Raw genomic sequence first — 22,822 nt, forward strand, 5'->3', positions numbered from 1 at the left:
ATAGTATTTGCATCGCTCTCGGGTGGTGTTGGCATTTGTGTTTGGGGCCATCATTTTTTAAAAGAACGCGTTTATACGAAATAATATTGGTTGAACATATATAGTGGATATCTCTGGCGCACGCAACGCTATCGGTGATATTCGGCCATTTCTCAGCCAGCCGAGTCGGGCTGAGTCACTTGCGTTTCACGAGATAGCGATAACGTGGCCTAGAACGTGCGCGCATCACCACTGGTATGTCGCGTATGTTGTCTCAAGCAAGAAAACAAGCGCGTTGGCACCAACATGCGATGACTCATTCCATTTTCCGGGGCCACGCATCCTAGCTGTTGAAGCAGACGACGGCTTGTACGCAGCAGACGACGGAAGCGAGAAGCCTTTTCGACGGAATAATCATACGATTTGAGACAGCTGCTTTATTTTTACTGCGGAGGAAAACTGTTTTGCTTTACCGATAACGCTACATTCAGTGCCTTCATTTCAGTTTCTTAGGCGAAACGTCAAGTTGGCGTCACGTTAGGTAAGCAGAACGGGGCCACCAGCGCCATTTTGTTTGCGTCGCGCCTACGTCATGCATCGAAGAAAATGGCGGAATGCCCAGAATCATAGAGTTTCTACAAAAATTACTAGAGGGAACTCTGGCACTGCAGTCGTTGTCCTACCATGGGAATGATGGGAAGTACGTGGATTTGTCTGATCTTCGTGCTTGTGGATTCAGACGTTCTTGTGGCTTTCTATATTTCGCTATATGAATCTTATTGTCGTATATTTCAACGCAATCTATAATCTTCGAAGTGCAGAAGACGCCGGGAACGCGTACAATTGCTATTAATTGCAACGATTGAGCTTGTCCAGGTGGCCAAATCGAAACGCGCCAAGCGTCTCAAGGCACTCGCATGCCCGCGATAAATTCATAAGGGCGTTTCATTCGCTTGTCGATACATGCGTCCGTGACCTAATGGTTTCAATATCAGGCTTCTGTGCTAGAGTGCCTGCGTTCGAATCCTGCCGTCGGGCAATTTTAATAATGTTTAATAATTATTTAATACGCAATACACTGTTTAAAATGACGAGTTTACAAAGTCACAAAGCCGTTTGAGGTTGAAAAGACGAAGTTTAGGCAAATCCATGTACTTCCCATGCTTGGACAACCGCTCCCATTGCAGCTCCCGTAGACACTAGCGCCAGAGTTCCCTCTAGTAATTTTTGTAGGAAACTCAATGTCCAGGATAGCGCCCCTGGATCCAAACGTGCCATGCCGCAGCCGCCGGTGGGATCCAATCCAATCCACCAGACGCGCCATGCGAAGCCGTATGATCGCTCCAAACTTCCCAGCTCCCGTCGGGTTCGGCGCCTAGCAGACGAAATGCTCGGTGGGAGGATGATTGACAGGAGCGCGTCGTCATTTTGGCGTCATCAAAAACGTGGCCGCGCCCCGCGGCTGGCGACGTCGGCGCCGATAAGCTAATCGCGCGCGCCGGTAACCGAACGAACGCGCCGAGCAACCATCTCCGATCGCACCCCTGGCGGTGGAAGGCGTACAGTCGACCGATTCTTTGACAGTACCGCGCGAGCGGTGACTGAGCGGGACGGTCAGCCCCTTCTAACTACGCAAAGCGACGAGATCAGTAGAAGTAGCGCATGCGCACGTAGTTCACTACACGCCGTTATTTGCGATAAGCCGGGAAGCTTGCACCGAGTTAATCGTGCCGGGGGCTGTGTCGTGCTGGTGGAAAGAGCCTAGCAGACGAAACTTGCAGTTCCAGTGTACTTGGTGCGCATGCGCTATTCGTGCTGATCTTGGCGCTTCGCGATGTTAGAAGGCGCTGACCGGCCGGCAAGTCGACGCTCGCGCGGTACTGTTAAAGAACTGGTAGACTACATCGCATGTGTCTCGACAGTAAACATTACCACGAGCGCATGTTCAGCACGCTATCAACAGAGGCAAGCCGCAGGGACGAGTTCCTGTCGGGCAAGCGAGCGTCTTCCATTTCCTGCTTTGCCGAGGCATTCTGGATATCAGATGACGTGCACAAAACCCTGGACGATAAATCCGTGCAGAAGTACCAGATCAACAACAACAACAACAGCAACAACAAAAAAAAAAAAAAATCACCGCCCCTTCCAGTCCGTGAACATGGTCAAACAGCGAAGCTATGGTAGACCGAGTATCATACCATGCAAGTCAAACTTCGCAAGCAGTCTATATCGTAAATCTTTTGTTTCACCATTCTTTCACCATTCTTTCACCTCATTTCCGCTTTTGCGTGCTTCACGTGGTGAGCATGCTTTAGGAGCTTTTCCTTTTTTTTTTGTGTGTGTGTGTGTGTGCCCGTCAGGCAGGCCCTATATGTATACGATGACGAGCCCGTTCACGAGCCAACTCTCACTGCCGCTCGCGGTAGGCAGCTTCTTTCTCAGGAATACGCACTGCTTGTGGTCGTCCCATAGTTGTATCTGGAATGGAATGTGCGGAACCACTAATTCAAAGCTCCTTATATTGAGCGCAAGGCTCACCACTGGAGATGCGGGCGCTGCAGTCGTTTTGACGATTGGTGGGATTGGTTTGACGATTGACGTGGCGGCCAGCACTTCTTGCTCGCGCAAGCAGTGCCGGCAGCCATGCGCTCCTATAGTATCGCGTTTCAATCGATGGGCACTGTTCGTTGGGCGCAAACCGCCAGCAAAATATTTGTTTCTTTCACGGCAGGGTGGAATCAATGGCCGATAAATTCGATGCAGATCTGGCTCGATCGTCGAAAATACACCGTGTGACAACCGTACAAGATTCAGGTATAAGATAGCGTTCTCACGGGGGGAAATGGGTCACACCAATCCCTTTCCCCCTGTCTTTTCCTCTGCCGCTAGGTCACGTGGCCCCTTTTTTTAGAGAAGTCCGACAACGACGGCACAGGGTCCACATAAACAGCTTCGCTGTAAAACATGGAAGCAGTAAGGTGTCCAAACTGTGCGACGCTACGGGTGGAAGTTACAAGCAGTGATCAGATGAAGATGCATGCGCGAATGCATGCGAAGGCAAAGAGGAAGACGGATTGTGAGGGAATATGGCGACTGAGCATTGTAATAAAAGTGTGACAGCTAGAGCGTTTGTCCACATAACAATATGCAGAATTAATTATAATCATGCAATGGCTAAAGCACCGCGCCTTCAGATCACTGCACAAACGTGCAGGAGTGCGGGCGTCCGAAGTTGCGGCCACCCCGATGTCAGATCCGCTTCTGTTTGCGGCGCTCTTCGAAATCTGCACACTTTGCCTATACTTTGCCTCAGGGTTCTAAAAGATCACACAATATTCAACATTTGCGGTTGAGTCTGCAAAATGAAGCGTTTGCGCCGCAGTGGGTGCATACGTCGGACGTTGGCCGCGGTTGCGCGACGAGCACTTCGCCCTGCGCAGTAGCGCCGTGACGCGCAGCGAACCCCGCTGCGTGACGCCCCAACCCTCTCAACTTCCCCACCGCTGACGCGTGGCGATGTCGTGGCAACACCTACATGCGATGACGGCTCCGCTTCAGGGGAGCCGTGGGTCGCATGTGGACAGGCGCTCTACGGCGAGTTTCGTGGCTTCTGTGCCGCACCATGGTTTCTGTGTTTGCGTGAGCGCGCCTCTGGCACTTTTCACTTTTTCATTCCCCCTTCCCTGCGCCGGGAGCTATGGCAAAGAGGCTGCCGTAAGAAAGCTGTCTGATCGGGGAGTCGGGAGGAAAAACATGCGCTAGAGGCACCAAGTGGGAACTGCCTCGCCGACGTGCTGCAGCCGGAGGCGGACGGCATAAATCAAACGTATTATGATGAAGCGCTCTGACTGGCAGCCGTGTACGCCTCGCTCTTCCTTACGTTTCTTTTCTTATTGGGTCTTTTCTTAAAGCTACTTCTTTTCCCTCACTCTGTTCCATGCTGCCGTGTAAGGGCCGGGCTGTCTGCTCGAAAATTTCCACGTGCGCTCGATCTCCGCGCGCTGTTTGTTCACTCGCTTAGCGTCAACCGCGGCGCTTCTCATATCGCCGCCTTTCCGATATTGCCTGGCGCAGATGAGGTGGAAAAAAGCATTTTTTTTTCTTCTCCCTCTGTTTTTTCTTTTCACCTTCTTCTTTCTTGTTCTCTTTTTTTTTGGGGGGGGGGGGCGCGATTACCCCTCTTGCATTGCTCGAGGTGGCAGTGGGAAGTTGTTCCGGCAGCTAGCAGCGGTGCCGACTTTTCGCCGCTTCATTTGTCTGTCGACATGCGGCTTGCTGACTTTGTTTCACGCCTACCTTTCGGCCGTATACTGGCCGCCGAGCGCCCGTTCCGTTCGCGTTGATTATTTTTTTTTTTCTGCGCGCGCCTTCTTGTTTCTTCGCGGCAGCGCCCAGGTGCACCGCCGGCGTCATAAATCTCGAGTTCCTTCATTACTCCCCAGCCCAGCTGCGAGAGCAGAAGAAAACGCAACAAACCTTGCGCACTTTTCCAGCTTGTTCTTGTTTTATTTTTCACTCGTCGAAAGTTGCGTCATCTCGAGTCCCTCTCTCTGGAAGTGACTCCGTTTCCGTTGGCTGTTTTTCCTCTGAAATGCTCGCATGCAGTATGAAAGTCAAGATTTCGTTAGCCCATTAGCGCGTTGCAATAACGATTCTACCCGATGCTGCTATAGAAACGCGACGCTCTAAAGCCGCATTTCGACTACGGTCATCAGATGGTAACATTCGGCACAGGTTCAGCCACGCAGAAGAATTCGGCTGGGCTGTATTATCCCGACCGCGCACGAAAGTGTACGCCTATGACGGTATCACTGTAAGTCAGATGTAAGTAGAGCTTTTGTGCGTTTTGTGCAACAGTTTTGTATAAACGCCTGTGTGCTAGTATTTCACGGGCGTGCACCAACTTATGTGACAGATGCTGGCTGTTTATATAAACAGCCAGCATGTCGGCAATTGTCGGCCAGTGCGCGAATATATGGCGAAGACGCTGCCGTATAAAGCTATAATACGCAATAGGCGTTGCGCATGCTAAACTTACTGGCTGAAAGCACCGTGCCAGTGAAATGACTTTTCACCGGAGTCATGCTAGCGAAATAAGCCTGGCTACAATAGATATTATCTAGGCCGTTGAACAACGCCTCTCCATGGCAGTATTAACGTTCCCACGACTTCAATAACATAAGGGAAAAAACATGCGCGCAGTACGAGTTAAGGTTTCTGAATTGAGACATTTGATTCAGGAAAGGCCGATGGCTGAAGAGACTCAGCATTATGTCAATACTCTTTAATTGACGCGGCACGATGAATTTAGCGTATAATGCCAACCATGGGTAGCAAAAAAAAACTACAAAGGAAAAAGCGTGGAGGGTGAGTACTGATTGCTGCATGGTAGACACTGCCGCATTCTCGGATGCACTTGGGCGTCCTGTAAAGCTGGACTAGCACGACCGGTCAAATTTCTGATTCAGTACGGAGAAGAGCTTGACGTGGCTGAGCTGCAACGAATCACGTCGCTAGCAGACCGTCTGTGGCGGCCATGTGAGGGGCATGATTCGGCGGCACTTTTTTTTTTTTTTATTGATATGATATAAGGAGATGTTGGCGCGCAATTTAAGGCGCCGGCTACTCCTTATCTCTTGGGTGGTTCCGTCATACATGATTGAGGGCTCTACATGTCTCCACACTTATGTAGTCGAAAGTCTCTTGGGTGGTTCCGTCATACATCATTGAGGGTTCTACATGTCTCCACACTTATGTAGTCGAAAGTCTCAAAAGTACATACGATACTGTCACCTAATAGCACATTTTCTAATCAGCGGGTCAGCGGGTACATACAATACAATATACATGGCAAATGTCTCCACACTTATGTAGTCGAAAGTCTCAAAAGTACAAACGATACCGTCGCCTAATAACACATTGTCAAGTCAGCGGGTGGTATATATATCGTGTAAATATATTAGCACATACAGTCACAACAAAGCAGTCAACATAACATAATTCCCAAACAGATGGATAGATAGAGTGACATTCAAATGAACAGAACAATGAAAGCACTAATAACGTCCAACGATGCCGCTGTCTTCAAAAAAAGTCTTTAGTGCTTTTAAAGCGCTCTTCTGCAAGGCCGTTGTTGGCCAAGGGCCCAAAAGTTTCCTTAAACTGAAAGGTCTGCGGTCTAATTTACTTAGCGCTGATTTAAGTCGGCATCTTGGTGTGTCGTGATGTGGGCAATCTAGAAGGAGGTGATATATATCTTCATCTACAAATCCACAATCACATTCGGGGGTTTCCGCTCGGCCAATTCTGTGTAAGAAATGCTTTGTGTAGGCAGTGCCTAGCCTTAATCGATGAATAAGCGTTTCCGTAGTTCTATCTAATGACAATGAAAATTTGAATTCAATAAATGGATCAATATGATATAAGTCAGAGCTCGTAGAATTCTGGTCAAACCAAGTGTTTCTAGACATGTTGAAAGACGTTGTCCTTACAATGCAGCGTAATTCATTTTTTGATATTGGGAGCGGAGCCGTATCATCTTTCAGGTGCGCCTGTCGTGCTGCTTCATCGGCTGCTGTGTTGCCAGGAATGTTGCAATGCCCTGGTATCCACTGGAATGCTATTGCATGTTTCGCTTCGCTTGCCTTTGTGAGGTTTTTAAGTGTTTCATATATGATACTGTCGCTGAATGTTTTCCCCTTTGTGCTGCAGAGTGATGTTAGAGCCGCCTGTGAATCGCTGAAGATTACCCAATTTTGCGCTTCTGTTACTGACAATATAAATTTTACCGCACATAGGATTGCGAACAGTTCAGCCGTTGTGGACGAAGTCGCACGAGATAACTTAAATGATTCTTGTTTGTTGAGGTGCGGTATAATGAATGATGAAGTTGAAGAGGTTGCTGTACTGGAGCCGTCTGTATAGACGTGTGTGTATCCTGAATACCGCATATATATCTGGTATAGTGCTAGTTGTTGAGCAGCTTGAATGAACATGTCTCTTTTGCTGAATATTCCTTCTACTGACAATTCGATTTTTGTAACTGTAAGCAGCCATGGAGGATATTCAATTTCTGAGTTCCAAAATTCATTTCCTGGCAATATGTGAAGATTTTTTTGAATTTCGATATGAACATAACTTCTATCTCGTTTCATTATGTCTAGAGCCAATGGGTGGTTTTTATGCTGGGTTTGAAGACGGAAATAATGCCGGCATGTTTCTGTAGTTCGCATAACTGGAAATGGTGATTGGCGAGCCTCAGCTATTACAAGAGAACTCGAAGTCGCTCGTGGAACTCCTAGACATAGGCGTAGTCCTCTAGCTAAAAGTCTTTGAAGTCTCTCTTCTGACGTGTGGGAAAGTCCGTGTAAGATGGGCGCGGAATATGCAATTTTTTGTCGTATTAATGCATTGTAAACAGTCAGCATGGACGATACTGATCCGCCCCATGATGTGCCTGCAAGTCTGCGAAGTACAGTCACTGTGGCATTGACCTCGTTTTCGAGTTTTTTTAAGTGGGGTGCCCAGGATAGCTGCCTATCAAGTATTATGCCAAGAAATCGATGCTGCGTGACAATCATTAGAGGGTGTCCTTCCAGATTAAGAGTGAAATTTTTTAACTGCCTCCGAGTGAAGGGCAATACAGCAGTCTTTGCGTGTGATAGTACCATTCCTCTTTCTCTCAAAAATTGGTTGATGATATTTATGCCGTCTTGCAATGCCATCTGGAGTAGTTGAGCATTAGATCCAGATGTCCAAATACACACATCATCTGCATACAGAGAAAACTTTAACTGTGATGGCAGTCTTCGCGTTAAATCAGCCATGACGCAGTTAAAAAGGAAGGGGCTGAGTACGCTTCCCTGTGGCACTCCCTGTTTGACAATATGTTCAGCACTCTTTCCTTCACCCGTCTGAACAAATATTTTGCGACCTGACAAAAATTCAGAAATCCATCGCAAGGACCTGCCAGACAGACCAAGTTCCAACATGCTTAGCAGAACATGAACGTGACTAACGGTGTCAAATGCCCTCTTGATGTCTAGGAATACTGCTATAGTCATGTTTCCACGTGCACGCTCGTGCTCCACACAGGTAACTATATCTAATATTGCATCCATTGTGCATCTATGTTTTCTAAAACCTACTAAGTAGTTGGACAACACCTTCGTTTCATTACACCACCATTGAAGTCGCGCGTCAATCATTTTCTCCATTACTTTGCATAAACAACTTGTCAAACTAACGGCGCGGAAGGATTCAAGGCACAAGGGCGTCTTACCAGGTTTTAAAATTGGTATGATTCGAGCGACTTTCCAAGAGTCAGGTACAGTTTCCTCTATCCATAAGTTATTATAGATGTCTAAGAGCGCATTTGTACCTGTCGGTCCGAGGTTTCTTAGCATATTGTACGTAATGCCGTCTGGCCCAGCAGCGGACTTTTGGCGACATGATGCAATTGCACATTGGAGCTCCCTTAATGTGAAAGTGTGATCTAATTGAGGATGTTGGGCCCAGTAGCAAGCAGTAATTTTTCGCTTAGCCAACTCTACTGAAATATCAAATTCCGCACATTGTGACGTAAAAGCAGATCTGGAAATAAGCTCACAAAATTCATCTGCAACTATTATTTCACACGTGTCCCGAGCTACAGCGAGAGCACGAAATGGGAAGCTTTGTGTTACAGGTCCGCTTAAAGAACGAATTACAAGAAAAATTCGTGGGACAGCCGTGTGAGGAGACAGCGTGCCGCAGAAATCACGCCAGCGCCGTTTGCCTAAGCTTGCCATTCGTCTGCGCATTACAATGTGTATTTTCTGAGCATTTCTGTATGCTTCTAAACTTCCGCTCCGTCGGTAAGCTCTTTCGGATCGGCGTCGGATGGCTCTTAGGTGTTCATATTCTCCGTCAACTGCAGCATAATCTTTTGGTATTGGGACCTTCTTTGTGCATATGTTCATATTATCCTGCAAAAATTCTGTAAATTTTTCCACTGTTGCATGTTGGTTAATTTGATCCGTTAGGCGGTACCGAAAAGCTTGCCAGTTGGTTAGTCTGCTGTAACGCCTGATATCATAGTGCATGCTAGGGTGGTTAACAAGGATGGGAAAATGATCACTTCCGCGCGTTTCCATATCTGTTGTCCATCCCACACCATTCACTAGATCATGTGAACACAGGGTAACATCTATGCAGCTTGAGTAATTATATCCACGAAGGAATGTTGGCGACCCATCGTTTAAAACAGTCAAGTTGCATTTATCTATGGCGCACTCAATAACATTACCCCGTGCATCACAATGATCACTGCCCCAGATGATGTTGTGTGCGTTGAAGTCGCCACATATAAATACATTAGAATGAGCTATTTTGAAGATATCCACTAGCGCTTCAACTGAAATCCGGTTTGAAGGTTGTAGATATAGATTAATCACTGTTATACAGAGCTTGCCAAAGGATACTTTACATGCGATGAATTCCGGGAAGTCTGAATCACTGGACTGAATTTGATAAGATGGTAGGTCCTTTCTGACGCCCAGGAGCACTCTGCTAACAGCACCTTGACGAGAAGTCTTATATGTCACATAATTCGAGAGGCGAAAGTCTTCAGTGATTCCCGCCTCTTGAATGCAAAGTATTGGGAAGTTGTATTGTACAAGCAGTTTACGAAAGTCAGCGCACTTTCTTCGAAGACTGTTGGCATTCCACTGAAATATGGAGACATTTTTGTAGCGGTTATTCATGTAGTGCCTGCCGCAGTTTCGGCCCGGATGGTTGACACAACAGTGCTTCGAGAGGCAACAAGGCTTTTACTTCTGGTAGGTTGTTTGCTTCTGGCAAAGCAGATAGGATTGCCTTAAGAGCTGCGAAAAACATTGGCAAAATCAGTTGTGTCACCGATGCTGTGGTATGTTCGCTATTAGCTGGTGTTACTTCTGCAGTAGATGCGTAAGGTCGCTGAGAGAAATGTGTGCGAGTACAGGAGCTTTCTTGTGTATTACTTTCTGCCTGTTGTCCTCTGGGTTTCCGTAGCACTGATGCATAAGACTGGGCGCTTGACTCTGATCCTCTTGATTGGTCTCTTGATTGAACTGTTGGTTGTTCTCTAGAGGAGGAATATCTTGTTGGTGCTCTTGGCTGTGGTGGTTCCGGTGCCCGCTGAGGTGGGTGATCTGGCACTGGGTGAACGATCTCGAGGTTTGGTGCGGGTTCATTGCGTCGCGGTTGTCTTCCATGAATTAGTTCATGTCGGCGCATTTGTGCCGCTGCTTTTTTCTGTGGACAGCCTGAGAAGGAGGCGGCATGGTTCCCCGCACAGATTGCACATTTAGGTTGAAGAAGTGACTTGCACTCCTTGTGGTCATGGTCTTCTGAGCAAATTTTGCATCGACGTGTGCTACGGCAGGTTTTCGCCATGTGCCCAAATCTCTGACAATTATAGCAGCGAAGTGCGGGTCCTAGGTATTCCTCGACAGGGTGACTGGTGAAACCCAAGTAAATTCTTCCAGGAATAGGGCGGTCGTCTCTGAAAGTCAGGATTACCGTGTGAAGTGGATATGACTTCACTGCTCCATCTTCTTGGCGGGAATACCTTATCTGTCTGCGTGCCGATATAACTCCTGCGTCTTTCAAGAAGTCTAGGAGTTGATCGTCTGTGTACTGCAGAGGCACGTGTTTTACTTTCCCAACGTTTCGCGTGTATACGACTCTGGGATGAATGGCTTGACTTCCAGGCCGCCTACACTTGAGAGCATCAAAAGGCGTTTCGCCGATGCTAAGGAAGCAACGCTGACACTGAAACTTCCATCTCTGGTCGTCCTGAAAGACTGTACTTTTTCTTTGGCAGCAGAAACTATTTCGGCAGACACTCGGTTTGGATTTACTTGCCAAAAAGTAGTACCTTCACTTGTGGGGCGAAAGACAACCGGAATGCCTTCGGCTCGCTTTTTCTTATACGTGACCACAGTAAATGGTGCATCTTCACCCATCTCTTCTTCATCACTTAGCTCATAAGTCGATGTTCTATCATCGTACTTGCCGTCTTCTAGGCGAGGTTTCTTGGTTTCGGCTTCACCATCAGCAATCATTCCTGAATTCGCTGAAGTTGATTCTGAGTTGGGGAGAACCAAACGTGCCGGCTTTATGAAGCTTTGTGACGCTTGCAAGGCTCCAGGCTTTTCATTACGGCCCGTAGCGTCATTCATATGGCTTGTTACGTTTGGACGAGCATAAGGCTCGTGACGATGTTCTCGGCTTCCGACCACCGTAGCGGCAGGGTAATAGTCAGGTCTTCAAAAAAGAAATGTCGTACCTGTAAGGCGCCTGGCTCGTTGAATCTTCACCCGATGTCTTGTTAATCAATCGTCGTCAAACGTAACCGTAACTATCCAAAAAACCAGAAAACTCAGAGCACCACATAAAAACAGCGACCGAACAGATACACTTCCTCGGCGGCACTTAGCCGCGTAGTTTGAATCATCAATTCAATCTTGCTTAAAGGACATCTTTTCTTGAATGCACTGCGCTACTTTTAACTTGACGACGTAAAGAAACTGGTACGGTCTACAGTTTATGGAATTAGCTTCACGTGAAATGAAACAAAGGATGGCGCGCCGATTGTGCAACGCGGGCTATTAAAAACGAGCCAGCACATAGACGCAGTTGTAAAGAATGCGCCCCCGACCCAGTGCAACGCGTGTATAAAAATACGGTGTGATATTTTTTAACGAAAACAAGTTTTTAAAATAAAATTTAACCGAGGTGAGTGTGCTTTCTTGACTATTCGTCTTTTCAGCGCGGCGGACACTACAGGTAATCAAGAAGCCTCTGTAGTTTGTTTAATAACTAAAGTTCCTTGCTTACTTTTCAAGTAAAGATATTCAGGCCCGTGTTGCAACGGCAGTATTGCAATGGGGCGTCACAGCAAGGGAGATCAAAGTTAAGCGATATTAAAAGCGTCGTCTGTTGTTGCGATATTTGTCAACAAAAGTACGCCTTATTGCCTTCCAGTTTCAAAACAAGGCGCACACGGAGTGGCGGAAGCGCTACCAACGCTATTCGACTAAAGCCGTTTTATATTCGACGCTGTCGTGACACAAAACAGCTCACTTTGATGGCCTGCTGAGGCATACAATCGTCGTCGCGCGCTGGTGCCGCAAGCGATATTATTTCTTACTAAAGAGTGAAAACTCTGGCGCTTTGATCGTTCAGATACACAGGAATGATGGTTAGTACACTGATTTGTGTTATCCCCATGATTGTGGCTTGACGTTCTTGTGGCTTTATTTACTATACGCTTGATCGGGCTTCACTGGCATAAATTTTAAAGTGAAAAGGCTTTCCACACACGCATAATCAGTGCGGGTTGTTGCATTTATGTGGCAAAATTTTTTTCAAAATGAACAATTTGCAAAGCTACAAAGCTGTTTGAAGCCAAAAGGACAAGGTCTACAGGCAAATCAATGTATGCTAACCATCATTCCCACGCTCGCTGAATGCTTGCTGCTTCCACAGACATTAGCATCAGCGTTTATTCGTAGCAATCTTTATCGGAAGCTCTATGCCGCATGCGACATTCGGTCACAGAGAAATGAGGGTCGAGGCGTGTGCCCATTGGCGTAAATAAACCGAGAGAGGCGGGAAGTGTCACGGGTACAGTGCTTCTGGCTCTCGTTGGGCGCCCGGTTTGGGAATGCTAGCGGGAAAAGGAGGATTTTCGCCAACGAGTGTCGTAACGGCGCTCTTAAACTAGCTCAAAGTGCTCTTGCCTCCCCCGGCGGCCTCCTGCAATGCTGTCATTGTGAAATGGGACCTTAGAAGCAGGAATGAAAAGTCAGGCAAAGCGATTTTAGTCAATTAGCGAGCGAACTGCGCCGGCTAGTTGGCCCCCATCGCCCCCCCCCCCCCCCCCCGCGTCTGCCGGGCTGAAGGGATTAATATTAAAGAAAACGTCCACGCACCATTTGAAATTTCTTTTCAAGATCAGTTCCCAATAAAAGAGATCACGCGGAATATGCAAATACGTCAGCAGAAATGCTATCTACCACAGAGAGGCCCTGAATCGCACTTCTTGCGTGTGCACAGACCCTATGATTGAAATATTTAAATACCCTGCCGTTTAAACACAGATGCACACGAAGCAAGCAGGAGGAGCTTTGTAAAGCGGCACTCCTGAAACTGAAAAGTTAACATCGGAGAAAAAGCTAAGAAATGCAATTAAAATAGCCAAGCAGTGTTTATCTGCGTTATTGAGGAGGCGTTGCTCAAACTTCGTGCGCTGCTCGTGCACGTGCAAGTTGCAGAAACTCGCACTAGGCGTCTCAGTTGCGCAGCTAGACGGTCGCAACTCCAGGGGACCGTGCCTGTTTATCCCTTTAATCCTGCACGTTTCTACGAGCCAGAGGCGAGGGTTCAGTGTTAGGCAAGTGAAATGAAAGCAGGGGTGGTGCGCTGGCGTGAGAACGCGGCGTATTGCGCGCACTTGGCAGTTTTCTTGTTTTTGTTTTCTTTCGATGCAGAGCGTGGCGCCGCAGCCGGTTCCCTAATTGAACCCGACGCCCCGTAGCATCACCGATATTGCGTCGCTGCTGCAACCCGACTAGCACGCCAGCAGCGCGCTCTTCAGCCGGCCACGGGCGTTGCTGTTGCAGCACTGGGACGGTCGGGCGCAGTTTCCGTTGTCTCAGTGACGAGCTTTAAAGAAATAGAAAGAAAGAAAACAAAGGCGCTAAAGTTGCTTTATTTTTATCGAGTGGATCAGACACGACCGAATGGTGAGTTGTTAACGGTGAGTTTTAATACCGTTAACAGTAACGTTAGGTCAGTAACGGTGAGTTGTTAGTACCGGGAGGAGCACAGCGTTAAATTGCATCTCACACGTGTAATTCGGAAAACTTATCATGTCGCCCTGGTTCCTTATAACACGGAGAAGATAATCGTCATATTGGGCAATAATCACGCAATCTTGTCTATATTTTGCCTTTTATTTGTCTAGATTACACCTGTCCGGACATTGCGGGCATAGCGTACTAACGCTCATTTTTATTGCTTGTTCTACCTTTGTTTCCCCCTCGCTCCCATTTTGTTTTAATTAATTTTGTTGAACACTATGTCTATGTTTGTTAATTTACTTATGTCTTGCCTGCCCATTCTCTTTTCTAACCTCGAATACAATATGTTTTTCGATTATTTCTATTGATTCTAGTTTTTTTCTTTTATTACTGTGTTAGGATTCTTGTTTCTTTTTGTTATTGTGTGTATTTTTGTGTTTTTTACGTACTTCCTCATGAATGTGTATACACTTTAGATATACTTTAGATATGTTGCTTTTACTAGATTTTGATGGACCTTTAGAACGTAACACTTTGATCTAGGTGACTTTAAACGAGAATACGAAGAGATAATTAAACAACAACAACAACAACAACAACAACAACAACAACAACAACAACAACAACAACAACAACAACAACAACAACAATAATAATAATAATAATGATAATAATAATAATAATAATAATAATAATAATAATAATAATAATAATAATAATAATAATAATAATAATAATAATAATAATAATAATAATAATAATAATAATAATAATAATAATAATGATAATAATAATAAATTACAGTCGGCAAATAAAAAATAGTTGTTATAAGCGAGAACCAGTGTATTGAGAACTCCAGATAAGTGTTGTCACAATGGGTTAATAACAAGTAGACGGGCACGTAGGCGAAACGCGACGAGCTTTCACATGACGAAAACGAAGTAAGCCCTGCTTACTGGGCTTACTTCGACGCGCAGTAGCGAGAAACAACTCGGAGGTGGCGTTAGCGCTAACCATAGTCGACGCTCGTTGAATTGAATGGCGCCTCTTACACCTGATCCCCCCTTTGTACCATGGCATTTCAGGTACTGGATTGATCAGTCCTTATCGCGTACCATCTAAAACATCACTTCCATTTCAGAGACTAAACGGTGCGATGCGATGACCCCTGTCTGTTTCTGAAAGCAGCTACAACAATTGCACTAGGGGAGTAAACGGAAACGTAGAACGAATCTTGCGGCTCAATGTAACCTTGCTATTGGTGATGGCATGGCAACAGCAAAGATCTCAAAAGCATCTACAATAATTGCACAAGGCACAATCCGCAAGCAATTTTTTAGCCTTGACCGCGTGGAGCACCTACATTTTACCCGATTTCTATCCTGATGGCGATGAAGTCACGCTTACGTGCGATGTGCATTCAGATTAGCACTATTTCGAAAGTATTTCTCCAGAAGCCGTATTTTTTTTAAAGTTTCAGAGTAATATTATTCTAAACCAACGAGAATAGTGGACAGATATCCACTGTACTAAAGTTCAGAAACTAATCAAGTTCGAAGTACTTCACAGGTGTTCAGGAGTATTAAGTGAAACCGCTGAAGTCTGGCTGTGAAATAGCGCGAAATATAGAAAAAAAGGGGTTCAAATGTTAAGGTATGTTTTGTATACTTATTTTTTCCTGCCATCGATTACGCCGGCATACGGCTATGACAAGTAAAAACAAATGAATGATGCTCGTCGCGTTTACTAACACCGCTTATTACCATGTCGCTTGCTTCTGTTGCTCCTTTTTTCCCCTATACATGTATGATAGCTCGTATTCAATGTCACGTGCAAATGGAACGACATGGTCTAACTGGCAGCCACTTCGCTGTGCGAATCTGCACAGTCAGAAAAGGCGAAAGGGAAGAGGACTCGGTGATGGTATCACAACCTTTAATAGCGTTTGTAGAAGCAACTGAAAGTGTGTATGGAACGACGGTAACCTGAAAGACCCTGATGAAGCTTCGAATCAGTCCAATGAGGTCGCGAATAAATCACAAGAAGACTCAGAAAAAAATAATGATGACACCAACGATCCGCTAAACAACGTGAGTCAATGGTCACGGGAAAGTATGTTTTCTAGTGGAACGGAGTAGCCAAACTATTGGATAAAATACACAGTTGTTGCTTTTTTTGAGGATCACTCTTGCCGCTACGTGTGGTACAACTGCCTTCTGCGGGATGCCAGTAATGTTTCGAATGTTGGCCCGGCGCTGTGAAAGAAAGACACATGTCATTGATTAACTAAGTTTGTTGACGTTTATCGTGTACGGTAGATGGTCAGATGTAGCTTAATCTGATCTTAGTTGGTTTTGTTGATGACAACGAAGTTTTCTGCAGCGCAGAAGACAAGAGCGCTTTCACAAGTGAACATTTAGGGCGCAGGCGAATAAACTTAGTTGGCAGTACAGCGCTTGTGTGTGTTCACCTGTATCGGCGCCCTTCTATTCTGTGCGGTCATAGCCTCATTGTGAATATTACCTGTGTTTTTATGGCAGTAGAAGAACTCTGCGCTTCCTACCCAGTACTGGGGATTTTGTTACTTTGATAGTCCTGGTTACTGAAGCACGAACTGCACGGAAGTGTTAACCGAGGTAAAGATTTCGCAAGCTCCATTGAAAGGGCGTTCCTTTCTACACGTATGGAAGTACGCGTGTTCTTTTGGCCAAAGCTTCAACGGTTGCTGAGGGGAAATACATTTTTGCTGAGACAAATGCCCGCTTGCGGAATAATCGCGGGGCTGTCTGCTTCGCCATTATGGGATTACGGGAAAGCGCAGCAGTCGTTTCGAGATCAGCTCTTATCCACGTCGCTCTTGCTGCACCAGATGGCCGGAGAGGTGGTTCGAGAGAAGCATAGTGGAAGATATATGTGCCTGCGCGCCGCTTGATGGGTCGCAGGACAGCATACAGAGGTACACGGTTATTCCACGGAGCAAGACTTCAAACGTGCTTGAGACGTATTGCAAAACGAGATATTTGTGTGAGATCTCTAGAGAGGGAGCTGGACGTGATCCTGTATTTTCACCACATGCGCGTATTCTGCCGTCGGGGATCACTGCAGACATGATGCGATATCCAAGTCATAGAGAGCTGAACAGTTTCATAATCTGCTGCCGACACGTGGACGCGCTCTTTCGAGGATATCTGTTCGGAAAAGAGGTTTAACACAAAAATGTACGCGTATAACGTTTCGTGCTTTCTAGCATGCATTTAAACTCAGTGTGATTATTCGGCTATTTCGCTATTTCGCGAATCACTCGGGAAAGGAATGCTCGCGGAGAAAACAGGGTCGCGAACGCGCTTGCCTTTCGGTCGCTGGTGGTGGCGGTGAAGCGTGCTCTCTACCTATCAGGTGCTCGACCTTTCGGTTTAGCGAGCATATACACACACACGCACACACACACACACACACACACACACACACACACACACACACACACACACACACACACACACAGATATATACATATATATATATATATATACATATATATCATATACATATATATACATATATATATATATATATATATATATATATATATATATATATATATATATATATATATATATTTGCGCACTTCTTTTGTTTTTCTCCTGAAATGTTAACCTTCTCAGGAACCAAGCTGGTTCTCTTTGTCGCATGTTTTTTTTTGGTCATTGGTGTCGAAGGCATATTTTGATTTTACGAGAAGTTCTGCAAGCTGCGGATTTTAGCACCGATCATTTCAAGGATTTCTCGCTCCTGCCGCGGGATATTGTTGTGGTTGTGCACCATTTCTGTTTGGCGTAAATTACCGACATTTCGGCGTAAACCTCGCACAAATGATGTTCTGAAGTTAAAGTTGTCAGAAAAAGCCAAATTCACACAAGCCATTTCAAAAATTTAATGCGAGAATTGTCTGCGTCGAATAAGAAGTCACATGCGTTATTCAAACTGAAGTGTCTATTTTATTGAACCACAGTAAGTTGCATATCTTTAATCCGGTTTCTACTTTAATGATTTCTGCCGTCTATAAGCCAACGTTGTTGTCGCACTAGGTACGAAAACCTGTGAGAATCTAAGTCAGTATAACGATGTGAACACACCCGCCTAATAAGAACACGTATCCTAATCATAGCGTTTAACGCGCGAAATATAAAGATTGAAATTCTTGGCAAGCCTGTGCCGACGACCGCCAATGACAGGAAAAGAAAGAAGCTGTAGACATTGGCAGGTGAAAACGGGATAGCATATCGAGAAAACAAATCGGATATCGCATTTTTTTACTTAAGTTTCACTTATCTCCAGCCACGGCCCAGATGGCAGCTGCTGATCTCAACCAAACCGTGAAGCGTTCTGGGCTCACCGTTGGGTGTTTTTACAAGGTGAACCCCTCGTGCAAAAGCGGCGTCTTACGCCTGAGTCAGCTGGCTGCAGACAGGAAAGCATCTGAACGCCACTTTGGCCATGAACAAGTCCAGGCGGAAGGCCACAGCGGCTTTTATAAATTCTTCCCTACAAACATCTAGCCCAGGCTTAAACATCTGTAACGGATCCTTAGCAGACCGTGACTGAGTACACATGAAAGTGCGGGTAATTGGAAAGCGCCCACTTCTCATTCTTATGATCAGATTGTTGCAATGAGGCCGAAGAGGCTGGAGAAAGACGACCATACTTTTGTCCAGCACCTACGACCTCCTTATACATTTGCATTCCATTGTATGCATAGCCGGCATAAAATAAAATGCTGCAAGCGATGAGCCTATTATGTACGCAATTTATGGATGCCAGTGCTGCCATTGTGATGGTTCAAGTTACGTTACTGGCTTCTGCGACCGCTACACGTGGTTCGTTTCTTTGCATGCTTATGTGTTGGTAATATTGAGCCAAGTCCTAGCTTAGTGGGACGAGTTACCTGACGATACAGTCATTCCGTTTCGCTCTGCCTAGTTGTACGCAGAACGCCATGTGTGGGACTAATTACCTTGCCTTTCATCGTGCTAATTGGCATACGTTAACGATACCCTTGCCTCCAGCATCCCCTATACTGTAACTCTTGCGTGGAGATGAAAACACCGAACACAAGTGAAGTAAAAAAATCTGTCGTGTTTTCTTTCTTTCTTACTTTCTTTGTTTCTTTCTTTCTTTCTTGCTTTCTTTCTTTCTTTCTTTCTTTCTTTTTTTCTTTCCTTCCTTCTTTCTTTCTTTCTTTCTTTCTTTCTTTCTTTCTTTCTTTCTTCTGACAGAGGAAAGAGAAAGCAGTCGGAATGCACTCCTGACTTATTCATGCCTTAGAGCGCGACGACAGTGTACGATAAACATTAGTCAGAAAATCAATCACGTCGTGAATGTTCGCTCAACATTCCGAGAATGCGTCGTCCTCAGACACGCTCTGACAAGCACTTGGCTGCGTATTTGCAGATGTCCTTATGCACTCAAATGTGCTGAAGGCTTCGGCTGACGCTCAGCTGGGACTTTCGCTGTTTCTAGTGATGAAGTAGGCGGGGTTGTGCCCCTTTCGGTAGCATCTGCATCGCGTTGTGCAAGCTCATCGCAAATGCCTAAAAAAACGTTGTTACGGGAGTTTCAAGCCCGTGCAAGCCTCACTTTCGAGAAAAATAGAGTACCCATGCCGCATTTAGCGACTTGACGAAGAACCCAGTCCGAGAATACTGTAACCTCGACCTAAATTTCTTAATCATTAAGAAAAGCCGATGATACCACTCGCTGCAGTATTGTGCAAGCTGATGGGCGTGCACGGATTATTCAGCACAAAAGGGGCGCCGTTTTGTTGGCACTGGGTTCAGCTAACAGCGCTTATCTTCGCTTTCGGAGCAGAAAAACAGTCGAGGCTCTTCCAATTACTACGCGCACGGAGAAACACAATCATGTAATAGCGATGCTCGAGGTCTTTCTTTGAGTGCTGACATCTTCTTTTTTTTTTGCGTGCTGCTTACACTATTCCCCTTTCACTTTGTCGTTACAGTGGTGCGGACCCCGCTGGAGGTGTCGGTGACCGACAGCGTGGCCAGCGTTGGGGGCGTGGCCATGCTGCGCTGCCTGGTACCACCGGCGGCGCGGGAGTACGTCTCACTCACCGCATGGGTGTCTGACGACGATGTGACCGTGCTGCCTTCCACCGACGTCTGTGAGTCGCATGTCTACTTCAATAGCAATAACTGACACCAGCTATCTCCGCGGGGTGCATACCCCGACAAAGGCTTCTGCAAGAGTGTACCTCTTGTACAGTTATGATTACCGCTTTCTTCTTTGGTAGTAATGGACACAAAACAAGGCAGAAAACATGACAAAGATCAACCAGAATACTTCAGTGGCAGGCGACAATTTTCCCAGTAAAGTGAAGCGGCGAAAGGTCTCCACTGCATGCCAGAAATTATCGGCACGCGCCATCGCACGTGGAGACAGCTGGGGAGGAAATGGTCAATCAGCGTCTCGCTAAGTAGTGTTAAATGGCCTATTGTGTCGGCGATGCTGTTAACTAAGCCGAGTGAATAATTCAAGCAAATTACGGGTGCAATCACATGAATGCAGTAGATATTGTTAAGGTATTAAAGGCCCCAGATGAAAGGCTGTACATTAGAACCACGGCAAGAATGCTGTATGATATTATCGGACACTCAGATTAAGAGTAAGCTTGTAATACAACATGCGAGATGCTACCATGAATTTAAAGCACAACACCGCCCCTAATGTTCCTGGCGGCAAAGCCCTTCGCATGTTTACCCGTCGAATAGCAGATAATATTCGTCAGTAAAGTGAGTCTCGGAGGACGCCAGAACAATGGTCAAGTGATTCATGGTTGAGAAATATATGTTCATTTCTCTGTTGGATATGTGTTCATTTATTTTCGAGGTTGAGGAAAACGTGTTTTGCTTTCTCTGAAAACTGCAGGTTCAGTTAAAAAATCGACGCCCGTTTCACGGCTGGAAAAGCTAAGGTTGGGATGGAAAATAGTCGTCAGTTTATATGACTAAAAGGACAACCAAACCAGTCTGCCTTTAAGCTTTATAGTTCCTGTTTGTAACCTTGCTTTCTATTCTTATCTAAATGTTATTTGACTGCCTCTCTTTTTTCCTCCGGAAAATGTTATCATTTATCTGCAATACAGAGCTGAATCGCTTTACAGATATCAACCAACTTTCTCTCACAATCTGTTCTTAAGCTTAACAGAGCCGCTCTTGGCCAACAGCGTCTTTGCTCATTCGAACCATGCAGCTCTGTTCAAGTTACTTCAACATCATGGCTTCACCGCATTAGTTGCACTTGTGGGGCGGTGCATTCTTTACAGACAAAGTTTATAAAAGATTGCCAAGTAAATGTGTTAATTGCAAATAAGCAATAGGTTTAGCCATATAACTTCACACTAACATTAACAAAAATAACTGTTGCACTAGGTTTTACGCAAAGGCTTTTCATGGCAGCTCAATCAACACGGGAAAGAAGTACAGTAATGGTCTTGACTCTGCTTCGTCCTTCTGGTTTCTGACGTCCTCGTTGCTTCTCAAACTTTGTGCAGGTAATGTCGTTAATGTCGGTAATCTTATGCAAGTAGTTCGTTTTATAGCGTAATTAGAGATCAGTTTAGCTATTGAATGTTGCATTCTGACTCTAAATTAAAGTTACCATAATTAATGTATTAGGACACAGGGTCATGTAGATTTCAGAATCAGAATCAGAATCGGTTTTTATTTAGATGATTAGAAAGATTATAAGATATTAATACACAGAAGGAGTTCCCGAAGTCAAAGACTGCAATGGGACCTCTTTTACAAGGTAAACGTAATGAAATACAAATTATAGCAGTTTTAACAAATCGTTAACGTGGAAGAATTACAGGTTTTAGTATGAATATCTTGACTGAAGAATTACATGTGCATAAATGTCATAAAAACGCACTGTAAGATAATCTCGTTGACAAATAATAAAGTAACAGCGTAAGTGACGTTACGAACGCAGTATAATTTGCTAACTCGAATGTATACGTAAGGCAACGACATCAAACAGAAACCTAATGGTATGACAATGAAAAGGAAATGAATGCACCCTGAAAGAATTGTTGTGAGTATGAACTAGGCATCAGTATTTGACATAATGTAATCTTGTTGTTTCTTGGATTCGTGAATTTTAAGTGTTTTTATATTTAGTGGTAGTGTCTACCAGAATGTGATAGATGAAAAATGGACGCTCTGCTTGCCATAATTAGTATGTATTTTGAGTAAAATGAAGTTCCTATTTATTGCAAACCTGGTAATATTACTATTTATTAGAGAAGACTGTGGTATCGCATCATGTGTAATTGATTTGACGGAAGAAGAAAGGTACCTAGGTTATATTTAAGGAGTTATGTGACTGAAATAATGTGATTAGTTTGTAAAAGATGTGAGGCTTGTGGTTATATGGGCTAAATGTAATTATCCTAATAGCCTGATTCTGTAGGATTTGCAATGAGTTTAAATGGGTTACGTAAGTGCTTCCCCAGCAAGTAAGGCAGTAGTTAATGTGGGAATGAATAAATGTGTTCGTATAGGAGGTTAACACACATGAACACAGACACGAACACAACACGTACAGGCCTTCATTGGAATCTGAACCTGGCAACGTTTAACGCTAGAACGTTATCTAGTGAGGCAAGTCTAGCAGTGCTATTGGAGGAATTAGAGGGCAGTAAATGGGATATAATAGGGCTCAGTGAAGTTAGAAGGCCAAATGAAGCATATACAGTGCTGAAAAGCGGGCACATCCTGTGCTACCGGGGCTTAGCGGAGAGACGAGAACTAGGAGTCGGATTCCTGATTAATCAGGATATAGCTGCTAAAATACAGGAATTCTATAGCATTAATCAGAGGGTGGCAGGAATTGTTGTGAAACTTAATAAGAGGCACAAATTGAAGGTCGTACAGGTCTACGCCCCTACATCCAGTCATGATGACCAGGAAGTCGAAACCTTCTATGAAGACGCGGAATCG

General features: G+C 45.2%; 1 protein-coding gene across 1 annotated transcript in view; it reads left to right on the plus strand.

Moving 5' to 3' along the window:
- The window catches only part of LOC142566232 (cell adhesion molecule Dscam1-like), a 706,104-nt gene that overhangs the window by 391,170 nt on the left and 292,112 nt on the right, over window positions 1-22,822 (plus strand). Inside the window, exon 3 of the mRNA XM_075677073.1 lies at window positions 19,822-19,983. Coding sequence (XP_075533188.1) covers window positions 19,822-19,983 — 162 coding nt within the window. The remainder of the gene's footprint in view (window positions 1-19,821; window positions 19,984-22,822) is intronic.

This window comes from Dermacentor variabilis, unplaced genomic scaffold, assembly GCF_050947875.1.
Source record: "Dermacentor variabilis isolate Ectoservices unplaced genomic scaffold, ASM5094787v1 scaffold_12, whole genome shotgun sequence".
Classification (NCBI taxonomy): domain Eukaryota; kingdom Metazoa; phylum Arthropoda; class Arachnida; order Ixodida; family Ixodidae; genus Dermacentor; species Dermacentor variabilis.